Genomic DNA, 25,156 nt, shown 5'->3' with positions numbered 1-25,156 from the left:
CGTATGTGCACTGTTCATGAGAGGACTAGACTTGGAAAAGGTTGAGTTAGGAAGGGAGTTGTTCTTCATCATGTCAACAGCCACGCCACAATGAGCAACCCAAAAGGTAATTGATTAGCGCTGAAGGAGTGAATGTGTCAACGCCATTGCCAAGTAAGTAGTCCAAAAGTAAAGGTTGGGTGTCACTGCCGCCACAATTGAACCTATGTAGTCTATCCGTCTAAGTAGCAATTTGCTCAAACCAAACCAGAGCAAGAAAGAGAAGAACAAAACAAGTAATCATTCGTGCCAATTCATGAGCCGCAATAAAGGTCCCTGGACGGGGGAAGTCGGGAGTCGGTGCCGGTGCAGGCCTCGGGGGTGCATCGGTGCGCCGATGCATCAAACCAAACCAGTCCTCGCCTCCAAACGTGGAACAACCTTTGGCTCCCCCTTTTTGGAAACAAGAGGAAATAACAAAAAATTCAAATCGTTGTTGAGTGCTTCTTTTCTTTCTACCGGTTTCTGCGAAATATGTCATTGCAATTATTTTCGCCGTTCTGGTGATGATCCAAAAGATGAAGGCAAAGAGAGCTCTCGAGGAAACAAAAGAAACGTCCTCCTGGAAAGAAGAAAGGAAGAAGAGGAAGACTTTCTGGTAGCTGTATGAGTGGGCCAGGAGGAAGCGGAAAGATACGCCAGCAGATTGATTTTTGGCCGTGGTTGTCGTCGTACGACATGACAATCATGTGGCAAGTTGAGGCGCGAATATCTCTCAACCTCATGGGCTGTTCTTCGGTCTCGATGAGGTTGTAATAGATGGGTCGTGCTGCGCCCTTGATAGCGTTCTGACTAATAAGGAAGAAGTCCTGCCCCAGGCCGTACGTACCTCTCTCCCTGACCACGGTATCAGGCGCAGGTTTTCCATGACTGACGACCCAGTCATCAGGTTTCTTGTCGGCCTTTTGGGAACACTCTGGATACAGGCGAGTATGATGGCGCTTGACACAGCATACAAGAGTAATTGGTGGTGATTTTGGACGGTGACCGGGACGGCTCTCAATCTCGGCGAGAAATTTCGTTCTCGCTGTTTGAATGCATTGGTACTCTTGGCTGGCGCATATGCTGAACTGGCCTTCTGAAAGCTCATCCCTGTATACGAGGATTCGACCTGGGACACTCTTGTTCCGTTGCTCGTAGCAGCGGAGTCTTTCGAGGACCATGGCTTCTAGATCAAAGACTCGTTCCATGGACTGCTTTTCATTTGCATCTTTTCCTGCGACGGGGTTTGCTCTGAAGCTGGCAGGCCACTGAGAAACTCTGCGTTCACACTACCAACAACAGCAGCAATACTCGGTGCATTTTTCATGGATGCACTGCCCGGCTGCGTGACATCGATGCCAAGAATCATCGTGGACGCTTCCAGGAGCTCAGGCCGGGATTCAAGAGCCTAATTGACTGAATTGCACCCAATCTTGAGATTGATTGAGGCAAAGGTTAGCAAGTAAGCCAAGGTTGGTGCTTGGGGAAAGGAGAATTCCCTTTCTCTGCACGACATGGCAGATAGTTGAGATACCGATCTCCACGTCACCCAACAGTTTAATAGAGGCGTGGAGCTCTTGGTCTTTCGCAGGAAGCAAACAGACTACCAGATTGATATTTTGCTTCTTCAATTTTTCAAAATGCTTCCTCACCAAAGCAGTATTTGCGTCAACCTTTGCGCGCTCTTGATAGCTCGGAAGGTCAGAGCTGCTGAGCGTGCACACATAAGATTTCTCGTCCAAAAATGTCGCGTCTCTAAACGTTGCGCCCTTGATACCTGAGCTACTCATAGCACTTTGAAGCAAAGTTTTTATGTTCCCCAATATTAGACTTTTGCCTGGTCGCATCACGCACAAATTCGACAACGGTCCATTGAAACGTAGGAGCAGGCCGCACAAAATTCATACCTTTCAAATTCCAGGATCCAGCTTTGAGGTGAGAAGCATTCATAGTCAGTTTTGCGGGGGAGAACTTGTTTCCGCGAGTGCTCGGTTCGTTGTATATGAGAGTTGGTGGAGCAAGGAGCAAGGAAGGAACTTGTAACAGCCCGGCTTAGAGTGTGATGTCGAAATCTCTCAGTCCATGCCTCGAAGGATACTTGTCACAAAACAAACACCGTCCCGTGCCCATGACCTCCTGACGATGTGCGCTCGGCAATGTGTGGGCGTTTTCAGGGGCAGCCAAGATGTTTGCATACGCCTGGCCAGGCAGCATCAGAAGCTCGGTTGCAGGAAATGATTCTTCTCCTTCACGCATTTCGACAATAACCATGTACACATCCTCCCGCACGGCTGGGTCTGCAAGTCTCAACACTTTGACAATCATGTTTGAGCCTCCATCTTTATGAGTCGTTCTCACTCGGACATTTTTCATGAAAGTAGATATTTTAGATACAGGAGCCCCATTAGTCGGTCCCCTATGGTAGTCTCTGACCAATTGTTCAATAGTTCCAGGCTTATAAAAGTTTGACGTAGTTATGTTGACATTAAGGTCAATATACCCATCTTTTTCGAAAGTTGTACGAATAGTCCGGAAAAAGCCAGGGATACCATGAAGTCCAGCAAGGCTCGCGTGGGTTTTCCAGTGTCGGTCAGACTCTGACCGTTAACTTGCGCGACACCATGAAATTTATTTCCATTGAGGGTGGTGAGTCGTGCATTTCCAGGGGGGAAACATTGCTGGTATGGGAGGTAGCTGGATATAATGTTCAGTGCTTGGACAACTGCAGCAAAGTCCTCGTAAGTTTCAGCATAGTTATGTGCATCTCTCTTTTGCAGGTGCAGCAAAAATTCATTGAGATTCAAGACATGGGCGGCTTTGACCTCTACCCTGTAGACCTTAGGATCCCGTGGGGTCGATTGATACTCGTCATAATAGTTAAAGGAAAACATTCCCGGCACCTGGGGATGTTCCAACCTGTCTGCTGCGATAATCAGAGAGTTGTGATCGGTTGCACGTGGAACATTGAGCTTAGGTGGACATGGAACTTCAGGATCAGTCACACGTCGAATCTCGTTCTCATTACGATCCAATTCTTCCATCAGCATTCGGACAATCGCTCTCCTTACAAGGCGAGGAATTGTTTTTTTTCTCGGCGTTCCGGGGCTTTTTCTTTTCGACAAGCTCAATCTCAAGTTGGTACTGATACAGCTCTTGAAATTTGCCTAGTTTTAAGTTGAAATAATCCGTCTCAATCTTCCGAGGTCCTGCAAACTGGGGTCCAAACAGCTCTTTCTGCACTGACTCAGGTACCGGTGGGTTCAGTGATAGTTTTGTCATGGGTAAATCTGCTGAATTGGACTGTGCTGGAAGAGTGGCAGAGCGAGAAGTAGCTCCAACTCCCAGCCGAGTTACATCTTCATTTGCCCTCTTGGCTTGCTCAGACTGTCGCTGCATTTCATCCAAATCCACAGCTGAGTCTCCAGGCCCTCTAGACGTTTCAACGGGAGGTTGAGAGGGTGCAGGGTTCGGAGTAGGAGTTTGAGTCTGAGTGAAAGTGGCAGATGGAGGGCGAAGACTTGAAGTAGAAATGGGTTGTGTTGGACGAGCAGCCACGCGGAAGTTGGGATGTTGCTGTTGCGAGCAGCACTCTCTGCTTGTTCTGCCTGACGGCGATTATCCTGAGCCTGGTGTCAACGACACATGATCGAAGTATGACATACTGATGCTGTTATCGTCAAGTTGGCTGGAGAGGAAGGGGTCCATGGTAATTTTGGCTATAAGCAGTGCTATATACCCATAGACATCCTCTCTGGATGATTGACCAATCTCAATATGGAATGAGCCTGCATTTGTTTCGGATACCTGGCCAAACGAAGCACGTTGTGCGTGTGTGTTTGCCAGATTGTATGAAACAAAGAAGTTCGATCAACACAGGCTGCTGATAGGACCAGGTTGTAGCATCTGAGGACAAGAGTAAACGCTGCACAGCCCAAGGTTGTCATGCAATGCAGCTGAATGGGTTTTGAAAGAAGAGAATTACTGGTTGCAGGTGAACAAGCTCCAACTGAGGACATAGATAATGTTCAGTATGCTTGGAGTGAATGCTTGAAAGCAACCCATGAGAAGGATTGTATGAGACTTTGCTGAGAGACAAAGGGCGGAAATCACTGGGACAAACATTACGATTTTGGATGCTGCAGATGTGATTGTAGAGTTTCGCTGAGCAAACGCGCAGATCACATCCATTGACCGTAATCTAAGAATGTTTGATTGTTGTCTTTGGAGATCCATCATCTTCAAGAAACGAGTCGACAATCAGGCGCCAATTTTGGTGCTGGAAGTTGTTCCTCGCTTTGAATCTACTTCGTGAGCATCGATGCTAGAAAGGTGAGTGGAAGGGTGAATTGAATGAAATAGACCGTAACGCAAACCATAGGGTCTTACCAGTGCTGTTCAAGAATCTCAAGCAATTCTCATGCCATCTGAATCAAGGCCAAATGAGATTCTACTCGGCACTCACTATACCTTGCGCGTTGAACATAAGAGCTGGCTCCACAGCCACGATTTCATCAGGCTCCAAAAAATGAGTATCCAGACGCATCTTCCGGAGTGTCTGGAATGACGCCCACTTCGATAGTTCAATCCAGACCTCTCATACCGAGTAGGCTTCCTGTTCGATTAACTTATCCGGTTCCACACTCATGACATCTGCAATTGAGCCTCGTTGGCCGCTTCTTGCCTTGTCACGAATGGCATCTGCAAATCAAAATGTCGAGCCAGGGTTTCCGTTGATACTTTCATAGCTTGATGATTGTATATCAGACTCACCCTCTGGGATGATCAAAGCACGCAAAACTAGTTTCTGGGCGAGCTTTCTCATTACTACTTCCAGGCCAGAGAATGCTAGCAGGTTTGTCGTTGATCAGTATGTCGAAATAGCTGTTGCAATGGTATCTCAAGTCGACAACAGTGGCGAATGACACATGTGCTCAGCTAGGTTGGAGCCAGCACGGAATGTGTTTGTCTGATGACTTGTTGCCATAGGGCATCATAGTGCTGGTTCAGGTATTTGTGCCATCAATACCTAGCACCAGAGCATCGTGCTGAGATAGAGTACGTGACTTAAAGACAAATAGAAAGAGGCATGGTCGAGAAACCCTCGGCAGACATGATATGGGAGCCTTTGCGGCCTTGTCTAGCAGTCGCGAGAGTTGTTGTTGAGAAGTAGAAGATCGAAGACGGGAATCCGCGTGCTTGGGTGATCCGTTTTAGCCCATCCAGAGCCATTAATTATGTGAGCTGGGATCAGCCTTGGCTTCCATGGGCTCTAGGCTTTGACGTCTCTCCTTGAATCGGGACCTACCGTAGCTAAGAGTTTACAACGTCGGTATACAGTAGTAGCCTTTGGGCCCACCAGCGGGTACAAATGTACTGCCTTCTTTTTTAAAGGTCGAGCTTCCTGCGAACGTCTACGTGGCATATTCTAGGAGATATTAGCCAGCGGCTTTAAGAAAGCGAAAAGAGGGTGGCAACCGCCGCTCTCGATCATCTCTAGTGGAAGAGGAACAGTCTTGAAAATTAACATATTGTAGCTCATCGCGAGGGAGACACCTATATCTTAGTCCTTTGTGCTATGGACAGTAACAAATGGATGCTCGTTCACATGGAAGCCATTGCCACACAAGGTCCATCTGCCAGACATTTCTACAGTTTCAAACGCTAGTTAGAGTGTCCATCAACTTTCGCTGTATCCTTGACGAGACACTTGTCTCTGGTTTTCTCTTAAATGGCGGGCGGACTTCTCTTCGATGGTGTTGGTTCCTTCCCTTGCTTTTGACGACAGTTTCGCTCCTTGCCTCCGACGGAGGCGAAGGCTCGTCTCGTTCTTGCTCCTCCCGTGGCTCAGAATTCGCATCCTTCACGCCTGATGGTTCTCGGAAAGGTCCTCATCAACCTTGTCGTCACTTTCTTCCTTATTCTACCGGATAGGATGGATAAATTGAATGTTCCTCCATCCTAGGGATGGAGAAGGAGAGTGCGTATAATGGACTTAGAGTAGAGGCTGGGAATGCCTGAATATCCAGAAGTCCTACACATTCTCCTGTGCGTCTTCGATCTCGGTTGCCTCCCTCTTTCGTCGCGAGGTTGGACTGCTGCTCCCAAGATCATTTTCCTCCATCTCCGCATCATCCTCGTCAGTATCCGCTTCAGTGTACTTGATCGCATTGGACACCCGGGAGCTTTTCCGAGAGGGCTCGACTGGACTGGAAATGTCCACACTTTTACGTGCTTGCTTCGGTGACTTTCTGATTGCTAGGGCGGCCTTCTTCGGTTTCTTCGATTGCTTTGGCTTCTCATCGCCTTCGCCATCGAGATCATACACCTCACTCTTTCGCTTCTTCTCAACGGTGGCTGATTTCTTCACTGGCTGATTAGGATTCTTCAACTGTTTGGTATATGTTCTAACCAGTTTCTCTAGACCGCTAGCAACATCCTCGGGCAGGTAATTTTTCTCAGCAATTTCTTGCGCAACCTCGTGACTTGGCAATGCTTTGAACAAGCTTCGAGGAAGAGTGACCTGACCAGGCCAAGTTTGCAGGAGATTAGTGCCCTTAGCATGCGCCGGAATAAGGTCTGCATAATTTCGAATCACTGTTTGTGCCAGATCGCTTAGCACATATAATCGCTCGCTTGCGTCCTCACTCCCGACGATACCATCTCTCGCGCCCTTTACTCTTTGGCCAACGTGGAAGATCAACGACAAGTTATCTTCAGTAGCCACGGTCACAAGGTAGAAAATGATGTATCTGGAAAAGTCCAGTAACTCTCCGTCGAAATCCTCCGCCTCTTTGCTCGGATAATCTGGATGATGAGCTAATAGACTCAAAAGGCGAGAAAAGATGGATTCCATGACATTCGGCGGAGGCTTCTTGTCACCATTCTTAGCCTGTAGTTGCTGCTTTGCGAAATATTGCACTCTTGATTTGAGCCAAGTCATGGTCGAAGCCTTCAAGTCATTGTCCGGTTCGAAAGCCAGGAGAAACAGTGGCGTAAACCACCTATGTGCTAGCCGTCCATGACCGAGGTATTTTTTGAGCTGATAAACAAATCTTGCACGTACAGCGTTTGGTGGATTGATAATGATCATTGCCATGGTGTTGAACATTGCCGCACTGACCAACTCTTCGCATTTTCTTTTGTGGCTACAAAGTTTCAGAACAAAGCAAGCAGCTGTCAATCGTAGGCGATTCCTCTGTGCTAGAGGCGTATTCTTTGAAGTGCTCACCTCTCCATCATCTCCTATCAGTTTTAGTAGGTATTTGAATGCCTCATTTGCGAATCGCTGAAATTGATTCTCTTGAGCCTTTTCATCTTGAGATCTCACGAGGTTGACAAGGATCTTTAATGCCAAAGTTTTCGAGTTAGCCTCGGAGTCAGCAACTTCTTCCCAAGGGTTCGCGTTGTCTTCGGTGTCGTGAGAGCGGTTCTTGAGTAAAATTTCCGTGACTGCAAGCTTGTGGATTGCATCCTGCTGGGGAGTCGCCGTACCGGGTGCAAGTAAACATATTTGTGATATAGATGCCAGCCGGCCCAAGAATTGATTGGAGCTTGATTTACAATCCTTGAGTGCCTTTGTGAGAATGTCTTTGGCATACATTTCCTTCTTGTCCGCCACGCGTAAGAGGATAGAAACAGCATGCTTCGCGGCTCGCGGCGATTGAGAATAGAGTGCAAAGTTCGTCAATGAGGTCATGAACTTGCGCTCTTTGGGAACATCAGCAGGGTACTTTCGAGCAAAAGCGGCACAGGCCTTGAGCGTATTAGCAGTGCCTGCATCCTCGGATTTTGTATTGGTTGGAGCTTCATCTTCGAGCTCCTTGCAAAGCGCCTGGATATGATATTTCAGGACCTCTGGGTTTCGGGCTGAGATTTCTTGAAGAACTTCATGCGCGACTTCGGCCAATCCGGCTTCATCACTTCTAGAAATTTCCATGATACTTGGAACATGACTTCTATTGAACAAAAGCAGGCTGCACTTGTATACAAGCGGCATGACTGTGTCCAATAGTGAATGTAAGCTCGATGAACTTTCCCGGATACGCTTTTGAAGCTCCTTGATTGCTTTTGTCACAGTGCGATAGTCATTCTCAGGTCCGGTAGCAAACCTTATCAATTGATACCAGCGCCTATTATGTTGCTTTGCGAATCGCCAAAGATTCGCTGCAACATCTCCAGCATCCGGAAAAGGTCTGGACAAGTTTTCAATCTGGCGAGTTAATTGGCTCTTGACTGCGGCCTCAGAAGTTCCTTCCTCGACTACTCCACCATTGTATTCCTCGCATTTCTGTAGAAACACGACCACGGCTTTGCTTATCTGGGCTTGCAGATTTTGGAGGTGAAAAAAGATGGGCCTTGACTTAGAATCCAGGCCTTGTACCAAAGTGAGGATGCGGCGAGCTCTGATGGCGTCGGGATCAGACACTGGTCCCTCCTGTGAGCTGTTTTCTTTATCTTTAGCTTTTTGTTTCCGGCTGTCAGATCTTGGAATCTGGACCTTGATTGGCGGAAATGACAGTGGTAAGAGGCTCTCGTGGAATGCGTTATCAATCAAGGCGTGAATATGTTTGTCGTTGGTGTAATACGCGCGAAGGAGTCGATTGGGAAAATCGCCGACTGTTGATTTTACCAACTCCACGCCGTTTTCGACATCGCGAGAAGCAACACCCCAAATTTGGGCTAGAATTTGGATAGCCTCCTCCCGAACATTTTGTTTTCTGTCGGTTACTCGCTCAGCTAGGGTCGAAAAAACAGTGTTTGGCTTCGAAAGGCCTCCGTCAGCGCCCAATGTGGTGATAAGTGCTTGGTACCCAAAGTCATGCATAGATTGGAGGGCCGCCAGGCGGACGTGCTCCTCATGGTCACGGAGTGCATGGGCAAACCCCGACAACAGGTCTTGTAGCTCATTGTCATTCAACCCGATACCACCTGCAGATGTGAGAAGAATTCGAGATGCGGCGATTGCCCATGCAGTACGAACAGTAGGTATTTTATCTTGTCGCCTGCCATAGAAGACTTGATACGCGGAAGCATGGACAGTGGCAAACGGTTTGGGGGACGCTGGATTTAATAGGGGATTGGTCGTTTGAAATGGTGGGTCGGGTTGCTCGATTGAGGGCAAAGGATAAGCAGCTGGGTCAAGAGGTGTTGGTGGAACAAGTCCAGCAATACCAATGCCAGCAGTCATGTCACCAATTGTTTCCGTGGCAAGTTGGCGTAACATTGGAGAGTCAGCAGAGAATTCGGCCTCAATCTGAGGCACAACATTGATCAAAACGTCTGGACATGCGCGCCACAGTTCCCGAAGGAGACGATGAGCTTTGCGCAAGTCGGCTAACCCTTCATGGTCATCTTCAGAATCCTCCAGATCAGAGATTCTTCGGTGAGATGCTTTCCCCGCGCCATTTGATGAAATAGTTGAGGTCGCATCAACGATGACTGTTCCGAAATACTGCGTCACATGAGCAGTCATCTTGTCGGGGCACGTTGTGCATAGAGATTTTGCCATGTTGTAAGCGGGAGGATACTCTTTAAGAAGGAGAGTGGCTTGCTTGGTGTCCTGGGTGTCTCGTCTCTTCGTCTTATTGGAAGGTTTGTCTCCGGTTCGAGCGTCAACTCGCATGAATTGAGAGATTATAATATCAGTCACATCCTGAGGCAAGGTCACCTCGTCCACAACTGATGCGAGCAGGTTCTTCAAGTGGTATTCCACGCTCTTCGAGACTTCCACTCCAGTGGCATTATTACCTGACCCAGAGACAATATCAAAAGCAGTGGTGAACAGAGACACGATAAGATTCTCGTGGTTGGGGATATCCGTGACAAGCAGAATACTCTGTGACTCTGCGAGCGAGTGTAGGATGTAGACATGCTGGGCATTGTACGCGTTTGTAGGATCGGCTAGCGCAGGAAGTATTGAGTTGATGATGACGGTGAATATGTCCTATGGGGCTACGTGAGTATTTCCTAGTTGCTGGGACTTTGGCAGCTGTGCGCACCTTGAGTTGGCCCTCGATGAACGGCGCATCGGGGGCGCAGAGTCTTAGAACATCGACAATGCATGCAACGGTCCACGCCCTCACACCTTTGTCTTTGTGGCCCAGAAGATTGGCATTGGCCAGGTCGTGCGCGAGAGTGGTGAAGCTGCGCGAGTCAACCTGATCATCTTCAAAATTGCGCAATTCGTTCCCCAGCTTTTGGAGTCGGTTCAAGAGATCAGCGACAGCTATAGGCTTGCCAGCGCGCCATGTTAGAGTATCGCTGAAGCTCAGACCAGGGATGTTATAGCGAAGTTCCTTCTGCGCAGCGTTCGCAGTCGCGACAGAGTCTCGTCGCCGAGGCGGCATCTCAATGTACCCAGGGACTACCGAATGCGCATGGTTTCATGGATGATTAGGAGATGTCGAGCAGGCGAGGATGTAGTTGGTACACAGGAGTATCGCGATGGAGAGGCAATGGGTGTGACAAGGTTAGTACCAGGTAGCCTGGGAGAGGGAGCACATCACAAGCAGACAGTCAAGGTTTCTGCGTAATGTAATTTGGTTGGAGGTGCGGGACAACTTTACGCGTCCAGGCACGCGTAAAAAACGTGTAGTACAAACCACGAAACTCCAACACAATGTGCGGGAGCTGCTTTCTAGTCGCCACTACCTCTCAAGAATGGTGACTCTTCTGCTAAGTGGTGACATTAAATGCCGAAGCACAATCAAGATGCATCGTGCGATTCATCGGAATGGAAGGCGGAATAATTTTAGGTCTGCGCTTGGATAGTTTTGGTTATTCAACTGAGCTCTATTAGTGCGTGCCCTCCAACGATAAAAGACACCATCCACACCTACAACCACCACCGTTTCGAACGCGCCCTTAATCCGCCGGACAAGCTACATATGTTGGTGCTGAAGGCATTTCATCACCTGGTTTCGATAGCCAAACCCTCAAAGTCGACGATCAGGTCATCTTTCTCCCCGTTGGGGGCAGGTTTGGCAACATAGACCCCAACCCATACTTCCACACTCTTGTCCAGACTGGCATACCAAGTCACTTCTCTCAATGCATGCTTCTTACCATCTGAGCCAACGAGCCATACCCACAAGCTGCCGTCATCGACAACTTCCATTTGTATCGTGGCTTTGTCCGTCGACTCAGGGAGTAGTGGACGAAGACTCCAGTCTGACCACTGGTCTTTGGCCACCGTGCTGATATTGGGGATTCCATATTCAAACTCGATGCCAGTCTTGACCCAACGAGTGGTGTCAGGCGTCTTTACCACGAGAACTAAACCCCCCTGGTCATATCGGTCCTTCCAAGGGGCAGAGACGGTGACCTGGGCAGCCCTGAATGCGCTTGCGGTTGTGGTTTGATAGACGATTGGAGCGTTGAAAGAGTGCGTGGAAGGAGGCTTATCCCATATATCGGTTCCGGGAGGCGATGTAATCTCAAATGGGCCTGAAGTGTCAGGAATTGGTCGATCAAAATGCACAGCCGTGTAATTCGCCGCCATCCTCGGGAAAACAATTAACGCAGTAATAGACGAACAGAGTTCAAGCTCGAGGGTGACAGTGAGCACCGATTCTGAGGGTACAAAGAGAAGCGAGTACGCCTTATCTTGCTCATCAGTGCACTTTGATCATGAACTTGAACATGCCAAAGGAATAAACCATTGCAATGGTGATGTGGCATGTCGGCTCTGAAGCGGGACACCCTGAATGTGGCACACAAGCCGCTAGAAACGACCTAACTGGGAGCGGCCCGCATTTGCAGGGAGGGGAGGCGCAGGTGTTCGGAATACGGAGATACAGAGTCGCCGCGGAGCATTGGGAGTCGTTCCAGCTGACTCAGATGTTAGCTAAGCCACGGACACCATCGGGTTGGGTGCCAGGCACCACCAGGTACAAGGTAGGGAGTACAGAGTACAGCTTTACAACGTGCCTTTGATGCACTGGCAGGCACCAGAATTTGGGGGGGGCCACTTTATGCCGTCAACTGGACGAGGTACTCCGTCCTCGTACGCGTTCAGAGTGTGTGAATGTGGTTATCGAGAAGCATTTTAAATTTCTCTGAGCAGCCAAATGCGGATCTCGATCAGCCTCAGGCTCCATTCGGGTAACCTTGCGAGGCACTGACGGGAAGGCGAAGCTTAAGTTGCGAGGGACGTACTCGTATCTAGGACAACTATAGCAACAGCGGAAAGATTATTATGTCAGACGGTTTCAATTGGCACGAGAGTGGGTTGTTTCAGCTGTTTAATCTGCAGACCGAGGTGGCCTGAATTGTTTGCGCGTGCGTGTTAGGAAGGCTGTGGCGCTCAGCCCAATCACCACCTTCTGTGGCATGCTTGAAGACGCCTGGCGCGCCTGTGGTGTGGTCTCGGTCCAATATGTCACTCAAGTTTCAACTACTCGTACAGTACGTGTACAGTACAGTGTACAGAGTACTGGGCGGTATATTCGGTAGGAGTGTGCCATTGAATTCAGACTTTCGGCTAGGAGTTCAGCTTCGGCCGCCACGTGATCGGCCAACGGTTGTGGGTTTTCCCCTTCGCAAACTTGGGAGCCAGTCCCCTTAACCGAGTCACTTGCTGGGGCTTGGATCTGGCAGACGGCAGTACCCCTTCGCAGCCCCTGGTCGTCGGTCTGGTCGTCTGGTTGTCTGGTCGTCTGGTCGTCTGGTCCGCCCTGGCGTCCCCTCCCCTGCTAACCTCCTCGGCTCTCGACATTTTAGCCTACTACAGTACGCCTACCCATCCGTGCACGCGGGGCTAAATTGCATTTTCCCACCTCGTGGTCCGCCGATCGACTGGTTTGATTGATTGATTGCAGGGGACAGAGACGCAACCAAGAAACCCTGGCTGCAGCCGATCGTCTCGTCCACCCGCCGCCCCCATCCCCAACTCAGTTTAGCCTTCTCGAAGCAGGTCCAGATTTTGGCTTGAGCCAACTTCGGGGACGGTGGTCGCTCCGTGGAGCTGCCAATAGTCCGTCGTTCATCTTTTTGCTTGGGGTGAAAGAGGCTGTGCACCTGTAGGCTGTGGCCTGCTTGAGCAGAACCGAAACCCTCGGTCGCTCTCTTCCACTCTCGCCTACCGAATGGCTGTGATGGTTTAGGGAAAATGCTTGCGAGCGTCTTCTTCCCGTTAGCAGATTCAAGTAGGACTGGCAGCCCTGAAACCTCCCGTTTTCTGAACGCCATCCTCTCCACGCGTCCAACTGCGTTTCTTGCGTCCTCCGCCCTCTCACCATTGCACTGCATTGCGTTCACCACCCACCCTTCCACTCCCTCAATACTACTCACTCATCCGACCGCCCTTCTCATTCGCCTCTCTTATACTCTGTCGCTCTGAATACCTTGCCCACCTGCACAAATGCGGCACTATTCATAATTAATAGAGAACTATATCAAGCATATGGCGCCGCAACCTCTGCGACTGCCACGCCCGCCTTCCACAGGTTCCACTGGCATTGACAATTTCCTCTCCTCTGCTGTCCCTCCCATAAATCATGACCTCTCAATGCCTGCCATATGATGAGTATGAGCTGTCAAGGACCAGTACGCACACCTCAGACAATTATGAACCCTCACTACCCCTGGACGACAACCAAGATGAACACCAACTCCACCTCCTTTCCGATCGACTCTTGTCAGACGGATCCAAATCTCTTTTCTCGACACGCTTTACCTCCCTGACCCCTACTTGGCTGCGCAAGAACTGTCGGCCCCGAAGATCGAGAAGGCGAGTCCGACGGATATCACGTCTTTGCTCCTGTTCTTTAAGATCATTTTACCGAAAACTCGCTCTTATACTATACGCCTTTGTCGCGACCATCCTCACCGTGGTAGTTGTCGGCGGAATATTTTTCCCCGGATATACTCACCCTCCCCCTCACTACGAAGCCCTCCGAAAAGCAGCAGAGGACTCTGACACTCCGGGACGTGCAAATGTTCACCACGAGAAGGTCTACATAGCAGCAAGTATATTTGACAAAGGTGGAAAGCTCGCAAGTGGGCCATGGGCCGAGAATGTACTTGGCCTGATCGACTTGTTGGGCCCCGAGAATGCCTTTTTGTCAATCTATGTCAATGATGCAGGACCGGAGGCCAAAGAAGCACTGGAAATCCTCGAGGAGCGAGTCCCCTGTGAGCATGCCCTGGTATTTGAGGAGCACCTCGGCCTTGACCAGGTTCCGCACGTCACGTTACCTGATGGGACTGACAGGGTAAAACGCATCGACTACCTGGCTGAAGTTCGAAACAGGGCTTTGCGACCGCTTGACGAGCTGGTCACCAGATTCGACAAACTCCTTTACCTAAATGATGTCGTGTTTCACCCGGTCGAGGCAGCGAACCTCTTATTCTCGACACATACCACGTCCAGTGGCCGGGCTGATTACAGAGCTGCTTGTGCAGTAGACTTCATCAACCCATTCAAATTCTACGACACCTTCGCGACCAGAGACATGGAGGGATATCGCATGGGAATTCCATTCTATCCTTGGTTTTCAGCAGGGGGATCTGAACAGACCCACCAAGATGTACTGGATGGAATTGATTCTGTGCGAGTCAGGAGCTGTTGGGGTGGTATGGTTGCATTCGATGCGCAATTCTTCCAGAACCCATCTGAGGGCCGTTACGAAAAGATTACTGCCGGAAACCAGAGTCCTAGCAACCTGTCGGCGCCATACCATTTCCGAGCCGAGCAAGATCTATTCTGGGACGCCTCAGAATGTTGTCTGATACAGGCAGACATCCAGAATCCTGAACCTGGAAATTCAGAAATCTATATGAATCCCTTTATCCGGGTTGCTTACGACACACGAACGCTGTCTTGGCTGGGATTTACACGACGCTTTGAACGTCTGTATACCCCAGTTCATTTTCTGCTCGACATCTTTGCATCGGCTCCAAAGTACAACCCTAGAAGAGATGAGGAGCCTTGGCGACATGTGGAAGAGACTGTTTGGATTCGGGATGACGAGCTCAAGCTCGGCGGCTCCTTCCAGCGTGTCACAAGAATTGCTTCTCATGCGGGATTTTGCGGTATGAGGAAGTTATCAGTCATCAAAGAAAATATCACAGAAGGAGAGCGTAACTGGGAAACACTCCCCGTCCCTCCATTATGAATCAAGCATAGCGATGGCGTTTTGGGGCATAGGCACAGGTATGGACCCGTGATCTGGTAAGCCACATCAGGCTTGAATTTCCTGTATAAAAAAAGAATTTTGGGAGTGCCACCAGTCTGGCGTTGCTCAATCTGAAGAATTCGAGCAGAATTTGACCAAATGAAAGAGGAAGATAGACGATTGACCAGTCCAGCTACTGTCGCATCAGATCTTCGAATCGCTGACCTGGACAATTAGTTATTGCATCTTGACTGTCACTGTTCGTTTATGTCGTGCATCACCCTCTTCCTCACTCGCGTGTTGGTGCCATCATGCTCTCTCCAGGTTCCCGCCGTACCCCCTTCCTTCACTTTTCCCTCACAGACCCTTCACTTTCCATCACAGACTCCTCTTGGCGCTTGTCGCGCGTTGCCTCCCGTCGTTGCCATCCCTCAGATTTACCACCCTCACGACAGGCTCCAAATCTTCGTTGGTGTGTCTTTGTTTCAAGTTTGATTCAGGGCTCATCGTGTCCGTAATGGCGCGCACCAAGCAAAATGATACTGATGACCCTGCTCACATGGCGCGGTTTCTGGCTATCATCAACGGCGAACCTGAAGAACGAATCATTGGTCCATCGTCTGCTTACAATGTCCAGGTCTGCATCACACACCCACCATCTTCAATACTCCATTGTTAACCAGTGCCAGGATTCAACTGCACCCGGTAACGTTACGCTGGCCGATACCGCAGTTAATCTAAGTGACCTTGGTCCCTCTTCGATTCCTCAGTCAGAGTCAGTTGCAGCAATGAGTACTCCGCCTGTCAGTACCCCAGATATGATTGGCAAGGCATTGGGAGAGATCATCAACGGTGACGAAGGCCAATCTCACCGTGAGCAGAACCCCGAGACAGCTATGGCATCAAGTGTCCAGAAAGATTATGATGCTCAAATCACTGGAAATCATGGCGAGGGCCACCGTGCTTGGACATCAACTCAGAAAGCTCTGCTCGCTAGACAGGCTGAAATGGCAAAGAACACGAAAGGTTGGATGGATAACGTCGTTGCCAGTTTTCGCAAAGCCAACCAAGGTGAACTGGTTCAAGGAAAATGTGCTAATACGGTCGGGATGGCACTCACTACCGGTGAGCAGGAGTCGTCTGGCATTGGCTTGTAACTAAATCTGCTCAGAAGATCAGGCATCACACTCACAGTCCCCGGAAACCGAGGCCTTCCCAACCTTCGACGAATCAGTGCAACCCAACGCACTTGGAGGAGTGCAGCTTGTTAATGACACCTCCTCTAGTCAAGCTGATCGGGAAAACTCGAGTGTTGATGGCAATGCATCTGACGGTGAATCCCCAAGTCCCGAGCGTCCCCATTCTCGACAAGAAGATCACAGTACTGGAGTCAAGGTCCCTAGTGAACCCTCTAAAATAGTGCAGTCCCCTACTATTGTGGTCACGACTAGCACAGATACTGAGGAGAGTGATGTTGGGCCTGACAGTCAAAGTGAGGGAGATCGTCAGCATCCTGCGCACTTCAAATCATGGGGTACTCCTGCAGCAAGAAACCAACCAAGTAAGTACTGTTTGTCATCCTGCTGACAACATTTGCTGAATCTCACAGGATCTCATATCCGCACTGTCCTCCTCGTGGGTCTTCCTGGCACTGCAGACCTGACGCTCGTCCAATCTCTCATTCATGGTGGTACTATCGAGACGATGAGACTGTTGCCAGGCGATACCGAGACTGGAACCACAACTGCGTATGTTACCTTTACAAGCCCAGAAGCCTTCAAACAATACTATTCAAAGTACCCCAATGGATTCGAACTTCGACACAAGGGCAAGAAATACAACGTCCTTGTGGACAAGCAAAAGCGGGTTGATGTCATGAGCAGTGCTATGAATGCATACCTCGAATGTGGAGCTACCCGTGTCCTCAAGGTCAGCGGCGCAGAGGATGATTGGGGAGTTGTGGCTTTACACAAGATTGCCACCGGCAAGTCCAACACCCGTCAAATCGAAGCTATCACAGATACCTATAGCAATTTGGTAAGGTTGCACAGGTTCTTCCAGTACAGTAGTCAGCTAACAGAGACAGGTCCGCACGATTTTCTTCCGCTTCACCAATATTCCAGATGCCGTGAAGTTCAAAGCGCACCTTGTACGAGATGTCGACTGGGAATCATGCAGGTTCGAATTTGTGGAGGATCCATGTGCGAAGGCATCTGGCTTTCACTGCGGTCGGGTCTAGAAAAAGAGACGGTACTGAAGTTTCAATGTTGTAATCGCACAGACAGAGCTGCACCTCAGTAGTGGGCGGATGACCGAGAAGACAGTCTAGAGAACTGCGCGCATGGAATGGATGGTGCCTTGTCGAGTTTGACAACATGTCCAAGGGGTCGAGCACGAATGGGCCAGCAGCTAGGTTTAGCTTGAATAGCTATCTAGATCATTGCCAGATGGGGAGGTCTTGTTCGAACTGATGACGTTTCCAGCACTGTTCATGGAGAATGACACATGAAATTGGGGCTTGCTGTTACCCAGTTGTCCAGCAAGATAGCAGGCTACATGACAAACCAAAGAAAATCCAATCCTTTCAATTCGGAAGGCCGTGGTGATTCCGCCACTGGCACCCCCAACGTCAAAGCCCCCCACGTGATTGAGATTCTCGTACAATCGTTCGGCGCAGAGTTCGCGAACGGACGATGACTCGATGGGCCACTTCCCTCCCGATCTGGAGATCCTGAACCAACCCCACATTGGCCGAAGCTCTCATTGCGACATTTTTTTTCTTCCTTTCTCTTCTGGCGAATCTTGCTTCACGACCGCCGGTACAAGATTGTTTTCGTCCGTCTTCGACATTCACTCTCTCAGTCCCAATTCTCCATATTTCCAATAACCAGTCTCCCAGTCAAAGACCCAAGGACCTAGGTATCCCTCGCAGAAGCTATGGGTCAACCATCGCAACCTGCCTCTAACGGCATTCTCTATACGACCTATGCAGTATTCCTGTGCGATGAATATGCCCTGCTCTTCCTACAGGGCTTCCATATCTGACTGAAATCCGCTCTAGGTTGGCCGGTCTCTTCATCGCATGGAGGCTGCGCCATCAATCCAAGGGCGAATACCTTGCGAGCTTGCGAACACAGAAGGGTCAGCATCTCATCTGGACATGGGTGTTAATATCAAAACATCTATTTTCGCATGCTTCCGACTCTCTCCTTTTGGAAAGATGTTAACAAAAAGATCGTTCTAACCACTTTCTGTAGGCATTCCATTGGCCCTCAACTTCATCGCCTCGGGTGAGTGCACTCGAAGGGCAGCTGTGGCATGAAGCAAGTAGCCGGGGAGCCGGGGCACGCGAAAAATAGCAACAGCAAAGACTCCGAGTTTCGAGATCGAGAAATTGACATCATCGCATGATGATCAACTACTGATTTGCCCGATGACGCTTCTGCTCATCGCTATCTGAGGTTCGTACGCTCGCATCAACGACATTGGCCTTTCTTGGGCTCCCTCGGTTTGAAGATCGCCTCTCGCCGGTGAAAGGTGCCGCTTGCTTCCGAGGCGGCGGCATCTTCTCCTTTTGGAGGTGCTTCAGGCTGAGGAGCGCAAGAAAGGGTCAATGTGCAGCACTACGGGCGCTCTATGCGGGAAGATTAAGATCCACGTACTCTATGCATTCGAACCCGGTGACTTCGTGTTCATCCAACTGTTTCTTCAAGGGCCGCAAGACAGTCCTCGACAACTCAGAGATGAACTCAGATTGTTTTCCGTGGCTCAAATGCTAGAGTCCACCGCATAGATGCTGAGATTGTACCGTTAAGACTCGATCAAGTTAATGCTTGCGTGGGAAACGTGCTGCCACTTCTGTCCCTTTCCCTTTTGTTTTCGACTGCCCACTCAACCTCCCCGCTTTCCAATCCACTCATTCGCGCTTCCATCGAATGAGCGTACTGACAGTCATTTCTCTTTTACCGATGTATAGCTCTAGGATCCGGTATTCTCTTCACCTACCCGCAGATTGCGACCATCGCAGGCGTGCAGGGCCTCGTCGTCTATGCATTGTCTTCTGCACTGCCACTACTGGTCTTTGCCTACCTTGGTCCGAAGATCCGCAGGAAATGTCCTGAAGGATTCGTCCTGACTGAGTGGACGAGACAACGATATGGTACTTTCACCGCCCTATATCTTTCTGCCTTGACGTACGTGGACATGCCTCTTTTCCTCGGTCCCGTTCAACCTGACCTGACATTCGCTTGTGAATAAATTCTAGTTTGATTACGATTTTCCTGTACATGGTGGCGGAACTCTCGGCTCTACAGCAGATCGTCAATTCGCTGACAGGGCTCAACGGGCTGCCGCCAGTCATCGTTCAGTGCGCGGTGACCACCATCTACACATCCCTCGGCGGATTCAAAGTAAGCTTCATCACGGACAATATTCAAGGAGCCATGGTTGTTGGTTTAATCATCATTGGCTGCATCACGGTGGGGGTCAAGACCGAGGTCCAGCGCGATCTGATCGACAAGAGCGGCTATCTCAACGCCAGCTTGCTCGGCTGGCAACTCATTTATATCCTCCCCGTGGCGATCTTGACCAACGACTTCTTCCTCTCGGGTTTCTGGATGCGAACGTTCGCCGCAAAGACTGACAAAGACCTCTACGTCGGGGTCGGCCTCGCCACCGGCGCCGTAGCCGTCATCCTGACTCTGGTCGGTGTTTCGGGCCTCCTGGCAGGATGGTCCGGCGCACTGGGCGACCCGCCGGAGCAGTCTTCGATCGCGCTCTTCCTCCTCCTGGAACAGCTTCCAGCGTGGGTTGTCGGCATCGTCCTGGTAATGGTAGTGTGCCTTTCGACGGCAGCATTCGACTCATTCCAGTCCGCAATGGTCTCCACCGGCTCGAACGACATCTTCCGCAACCGCCTCAACTTCTGGTACATCCGCGCGGCCGTCGTGCTCCTGATATTCCCCGTCGTGGTCGTGGCCCTCAAGAGCCCGAGTGTGCTGCAGATCTACCTGATCAGCGACCTGATCTCCGCGAGCTCCATCCCTGTCCTGGTCATCGGGCTCAACGACCGCGCCTACGCCTGGCGCGGCTTCGAGGTCGTCGTCGGCGGCCTCGGCGGCCTCTTCACCGTCTTCCTGTTCGGCCTCGTCTACTACGATGGCGACGTCTCGTCCGCCGGCTCGCTCCTGCTGCTCGAACAGGGCCTCTATGCGAACGACTGGAGTGCCTTTGGCGCTTTTGTCGCTGCGCCCGTCGGTGGCCTGCTTTGGGCTGCGGCCGCGTTTGCCGGCCGGTTGGGTGTCCAGTGGTTCCTCGCCCGCATGAGGCGCGAGCCCTTCACGGCGCTAGACAAGCCTGCCGCTCCGTCAGCTAGCTTCTATACTGGCCGCCCTTCGGAGGAGGCGGTGAGGGACGTCTATACCGATCCGGAAGGTGTTGAGAGGAGCGACGTCCAGATCAAGGGTAAGTTCTTCTAGGTGCGAGACACACCAGGTGCTTGAAAGAGATGGTGGTGAGGCTGGTGAGGCTGGTGAGGCTGGGAGGCAGCGGCGAGCGGGATAGAGGAGCGGCTTTCATCACAAGGACAATAAGGAACAGAGAACGTGCGACCTGGAAGAAAGCAGGGGACCAACACTTGGTGGGAGTGGGAACGGAGTGATGGGGAAGTAGAGAGCGTGTGTGAAAGCGAGGAAGGGAGGTATAAGAACCAACATAGTGATGCACGAAGTTCCTCGGTATGGTTCTTATACATAATCCGTCCCGAGGACTTGGGTGGCGGGGTTTCAGTCTCCCTCCGTGCCACGGTTACTGCAAAGCTGCTAGGAGGACTGTACCGGCTGTGTGTAGATATGGAGGATGAGGAGGCTAGGTCCCCAGGGATGCCTGCCGCCTGAGCGTACAGCGTGCAGAGGAGTCATCCATAATACAGAGATCCACTAAGCGATGGAACGGAGGTGGTAACTGGGTTTGGTAAACATCTAACTAGATTCCGGACTACCTAATACATTATGTTGCCCTCAACGGTGGACTTTGTGTTTGGTTTTCTTTGCGATGCAGTCCTCTAACCACGGGGATACAGTCCAGTAGTTAGGTTAGGGCTGGCCAGGTCTTATTGCCTCAAGGGGGTTGTTGCATCTATTCTAGGACTCTCGAAAAGTAAGAACGAGGACTTTTCATCTTGTAATCGTTACTTTCCAGAGTTAATGTAATTAGCATGGGAGCATGGAGCCCCGCCCGCGCGTCCAAATTGAGCTTCCGAATAGCCAGAGGGTCAACATCATCATCAGGGACCTACAAATCCTATGCATATCCACGTCTCCCAACATAGACTAGCCACTCTCAGGGGCCTGCTTCTTCCTCCCATTGCCTCGCCAGCCACCCCCAACGCCATAGCAGCAGACACCGTTGGCCTCACACCAGTCACGGACGTCAAGAGCAGTGACCTGGCGGTCTTCCTTGATGGAGCGGAAACCGTCTGTATTGAGCCACGCTGTCAGGTCTTCTAGCACTATTGGATCGTACATGAGGATCTTCTCGCGCCAGGTAGGCGTTATGGCCAAACCAGTCGGAGCTTTGCTGTGGTTGGAGGAAGCTGCTTTTGACCCGGAGGACTTCGAGGCGGGATCCGAAAATTGCTTGTGGCTTGAAGGAGGAGGATTCTTGAACATGATCGCAGTGCGGATTTGAGATTGGAGGTCTGGGAGGAGAGGAGTCTGGATGGGTGAGAGGATTGTTGGTTGCGTCCCGGAGACCTTGAGCGTGAGACCGTCTGGATTTATGTCTTCGTCTTCTTTGCGAGTTTCAAAGGTTGGTGACGAGGGAACATCGGGTGTGAGCGTAGGCAGAGGCATAGCTAGCTTAGAGGACTTCTTTGGCTTGGCTGCTTTGACTTCTTTTGTGACAGCCTCTGTCGCAGGCTTGGATTCATGATGCCCAACGTTTTCAATATCATCGACATCATGAACGATTTCTTCGGATGATTCGGAAGTCTTGCTCTTTCGTTTTGCGGCGGCAGGCTTCTTTGGCGCCTTCTCTTTGGGGGCCTTTACTTTAGGCTCGGCGTTCTTTCTCCTCTTTGGCTCTTTCGGGGTTGTGGATGGATCATTCTCAGATTTCCGCTTTGCCCTCGGTTTCTTGACTTTAGGCACAGGTCGAGTGGAGACATCATGGACTTTACTAAGGAAGTCTGCATGAGTCATGGCATCAGCTGTTTCCTTTCCAGCTGGTTTGGGGTTTGAGTCTTTCCCAATGTCGGGACCATATTTATCTTCCCAGCACATTTCAAGGAGTTCAATCATTTTCTCACGTTTCTTAATTGGCTTGAAGCCATAGGCGGATATCTGACGTTGTAGGTCGTGATCTGACAAACCCATGAAGGAAGGCTTCGTTGGAGCAGCTGTAGACTTTGGCCGTAGTGCCTTTTTAGCGGCAGGTTCCATCAGATCCTCAGCTACAGGAGTAGGAGATTTCCTTGATGCTCCCAACGAAGCTGACGTATGATAAGCCCTTGTCTGTAGCTGAATTGGCGATTTGAGGTGCTTGAATGCAGGTGCAGTGATATCATCGATATCAACGAGAAGATTTCCCTTGTGAGCCAAAGGTGTTCTGTGCATACGGTTCTCTCCTGTTAAGACAGGTCCATGCTTCTTGTCAGTTACAGATGCCGGCTGAAGAAGGACATCCTTCCCAGCAAAAGCAAAACGGATTGCGGGTGAGTCGCTGAGATCTATCGTGTCAACATGGAGAAGGGCGTTGTCCGGATCTCTACCGGCCGCGGCCCATAAATTTCTTCGTTTGACATAGCGACTGGTACCCTTACACAGTTCCTGGGAGCTTGCCTCAATTGATGTCAATTGTGTCCTCTGGGGTGAAATATTGTCAGACGAGAGGAACAATTCAGATTGTTTCGTGGGCTTAAGAGTATCACGAATGAGGGATGGGGATTCCTCGCGAGCAAGTTGACTTGCAGACCCAAATATCATACTCTGGTCATTCAATGACTTCATCGCTGACGCTGGAGACACCAGCCGACTTTTCGATGGAGCTTTTTTGGAGACTCGGCTCTTCTTCGTGCCGGGTTTTGGCCTCACCTTCTTACTGCTGCCTTCTTCCACCGAGCATACTTCAGCAGGACGAACTTGCGTGGCAGTCAAGAACTCCAACATTGATGCAGGCTTGCCCTGATTGAGGTGTTCTTCGCCATAGTTTGTAGTTGCTAAATGTGTGATGGTAAGAGCTTTCTTCACAGAAGGCTTAGTCTTCTTCATCGACAACGTCTTTTCTTGCTTTGCCGTGTTTCGACCTTTTGTGACTGGCAGAGATATTTTGGTTTGCAACGCTGAGGTGTGCAACATATCAATGCGGCGTCGTTTCAGTGGTATACCATTGATATTTTGTCCTTCAGATATGGAGTCTTTGACAGGGCCCTCAAATGTGTAACTTTGCATCAGGGCATGCGCAAAGGCAGAATTTTCAGTCTCAGCCACTTCAAGTGGCACACCAGCGGACTTGGTCGGAGTCCAGTCCAATTTCCTGGGCAATGCTTTTTCCCTATAACCAGATTCCGAGTTCACCTCGGGGCGAAGGCTCTCCACGAGGATTGAATCACGTTCAGGCACAGTCTTGGCTTGAAGACTGGATGGATTGTATTCTGGTGACAAGGATCCCGCTCTAGTCGCTTCACCATATACGAAAAGTAGACGATCGGCACTTCTGGATGGTGAATGTGACGGCAGATCATGATGTCCTTCGTCGCGGCGTTCGTTTTCGGCATTTTGCAGTGGCTCTTCTTGAGACCGATATCCAGGTTGTTTGAACTTCGTCCGCCCCAGCGAGCCCACCAGTATGTTTTCTGCACCGGGCTTGGGATTCAGCATTGAACGGCCATTGCTGAACACACCGGAGACTCCATCTCTTGTTCTATCCGCTGACTTGAACCGTAAAGAACCTATGCAAGGTTCACGAAGGACTGCGCCGGGCGAGGGCAATGAGGGAGAACTGTCAGCAGGGGTTGGTGAATGTGCAAATAATCTGGGTGGCGACGAAGAGAGGAAGACGATTGTCGCCATGGTGGGAATGCCAGCGGCTGCCCATTGGCGGGATCTGACGACAGCCAATTTGAGTCAATGAAAGAGCATTTAACATTGATAGAGCATAGTTAAGGCGCTTGTGGGGTCTTTGCACAGGTGTTGCTGTTCACTTGTGCCTCATACATACGGTGGCTCAAGTTCAAATCGTCAAGACTCTGGATGAAGGCCGTAAACAAAGGCGCATTGAGTCAGTGCTTGGCACTTGAAGTGGGGATAGTGGTGCGGTGCATGACTCGAACCTTGACACGAGAGCACGTGATCCATCCGCTATCTAGGTACGTTTCTGGACGCCAAAAACGAGAAAAAAAATCCCAGGTGACTAGGATAGCCCAATTAAAACCCGGGTAAACTCCAAGGCTAGGTTCGCATAGTGCTGTGACATGAACTTTGCCGGAAGATATCGCATAAACGCCTTGCCAAAGCCCCCACCCGGTGATGCAGTCCTATTCCGGTTCGCTTGAATCAACTCCGCATTTTCCTGCCAGATCTTTCATCAATATTCCTTTTGCTATGGTTGGCTAAATATAACTGTCATCGGAAAAGCTGCCGCCCAGGTGCTGCAGGTCCTCCCCAGGATCAGGCACGATCTGTGCAGGGGGAGGAGATTCGGGCGGTCTTCTCGAAGGTGTTGATCGATCGGAGCGGTTTGTGGTAGTACTTGAGTCGGACTCTTCTGCGGTAGAAGTATTGCTTTCTTGGTCGACATGCGGTGGGTGGGGTGGCGGGGAGGGATTTTCGCTAGGGCTCCGCAATGCTGTTGAGGTCAGATGTGCCATCAACTCGGAGGGATCAAAGTCTACTCACATTGAACGAGGCTGATGCATAGCCTGCCACTGGTCTCCAGGCATTCAAAGAAGCCGCGCACGAACCAGCGAGCAGCAATAAGAACGTAGTTGAACAAAGCCGTGAACGGAGTCACGAGACCGAAAC

The 25,156-nt window shown here is 50.4% G+C and overlaps 7 protein-coding genes across 7 annotated transcripts; 3 read left to right on the top strand and 4 right to left on the bottom strand.

Moving 5' to 3' along the window:
- Positions 1–1,207: 1,207 nt before the first annotated feature.
- Positions 1,208–1,390, bottom strand: A1O9_07826 (uncharacterized protein; the record flags this gene model as incomplete). The annotated part of the gene is made up of 1 exon (XM_013403381.1): positions 1,208–1,390. The coding sequence occupies one exon, from the start codon at positions 1,388–1,390 to the stop codon at positions 1,208–1,210; it is 183 nt and encodes a 60-aa protein (XP_013258835.1).
- Positions 1,391–6,052: 4,662 nt separating this feature from the next.
- Positions 6,053–10,367, bottom strand: A1O9_07825 (sister chromatid cohesion protein PDS5; the record flags this gene model as incomplete). The annotated part of the gene is made up of 2 exons (XM_013403380.1): positions 6,053–9,964; positions 10,020–10,367. 2 exons carry the CDS (start codon positions 10,365–10,367, stop codon positions 6,053–6,055), a joined length of 4,260 nt encoding a protein of 1,419 aa, XP_013258834.1.
- Positions 10,368–10,930: 563 nt separating this feature from the next.
- On the bottom strand, positions 10,931–11,521 carry A1O9_07824 (uncharacterized protein; the record flags this gene model as incomplete). Its single annotated transcript, XM_013403379.1, has 1 exon — positions 10,931–11,521. The coding sequence occupies one exon, from the start codon at positions 11,519–11,521 to the stop codon at positions 10,931–10,933; it is 591 nt and encodes a 196-aa protein (XP_013258833.1).
- A 1,996-nt stretch (positions 11,522–13,517) lies between these two features.
- Positions 13,518–15,137, top strand: A1O9_07823 (uncharacterized protein; the record flags this gene model as incomplete). Its single annotated transcript, XM_013403378.1, has 1 exon — positions 13,518–15,137. One exon carries the CDS (start codon positions 13,518–13,520, stop codon positions 15,135–15,137), a length of 1,620 nt encoding a protein of 539 aa, XP_013258832.1.
- A 517-nt stretch (positions 15,138–15,654) lies between these two features.
- On the top strand, positions 15,655–17,376 carry A1O9_07822 (uncharacterized protein; the record flags this gene model as incomplete). Its single annotated transcript, XM_013403377.1, has 5 exons — positions 15,655–15,774; positions 15,821–16,262; positions 16,309–16,698; positions 16,747–17,174; positions 17,218–17,376. 5 exons carry the CDS (start codon positions 15,655–15,657, stop codon positions 17,374–17,376), a joined length of 1,539 nt encoding a protein of 512 aa, XP_013258831.1.
- Positions 17,377–19,423: 2,047 nt separating this feature from the next.
- A1O9_07821 (uncharacterized protein) lies at positions 19,424–20,614 on the top strand (the record flags this gene model as incomplete). Its single annotated transcript, XM_013403376.1, has 1 exon — positions 19,424–20,614. One exon carries the CDS (start codon positions 19,424–19,426, stop codon positions 20,612–20,614), a length of 1,191 nt encoding a protein of 396 aa, XP_013258830.1.
- Positions 20,615–21,466: 852 nt separating this feature from the next.
- On the bottom strand, positions 21,467–24,205 carry A1O9_07820 (uncharacterized protein; the record flags this gene model as incomplete). The annotated part of the gene is made up of 1 exon (XM_013403375.1): positions 21,467–24,205. The coding sequence occupies one exon, from the start codon at positions 24,203–24,205 to the stop codon at positions 21,467–21,469; it is 2,739 nt and encodes a 912-aa protein (XP_013258829.1).
- Between the last annotated feature and the right edge of the window lie 951 nt (positions 24,206–25,156).

The sequence above is a fragment of the Exophiala aquamarina genome, assembly GCF_000709125.1.
Source record: "Exophiala aquamarina CBS 119918 chromosome Unknown aczIA-supercont1.6, whole genome shotgun sequence".
Taxonomy (NCBI): Eukaryota; Fungi; Ascomycota; class Eurotiomycetes; order Chaetothyriales; family Herpotrichiellaceae; genus Exophiala; species Exophiala aquamarina.
The sequence above is the reverse complement of the archived record's forward strand: the minus strand, read 5'-3'. Positions and strand labels throughout refer to the sequence as shown.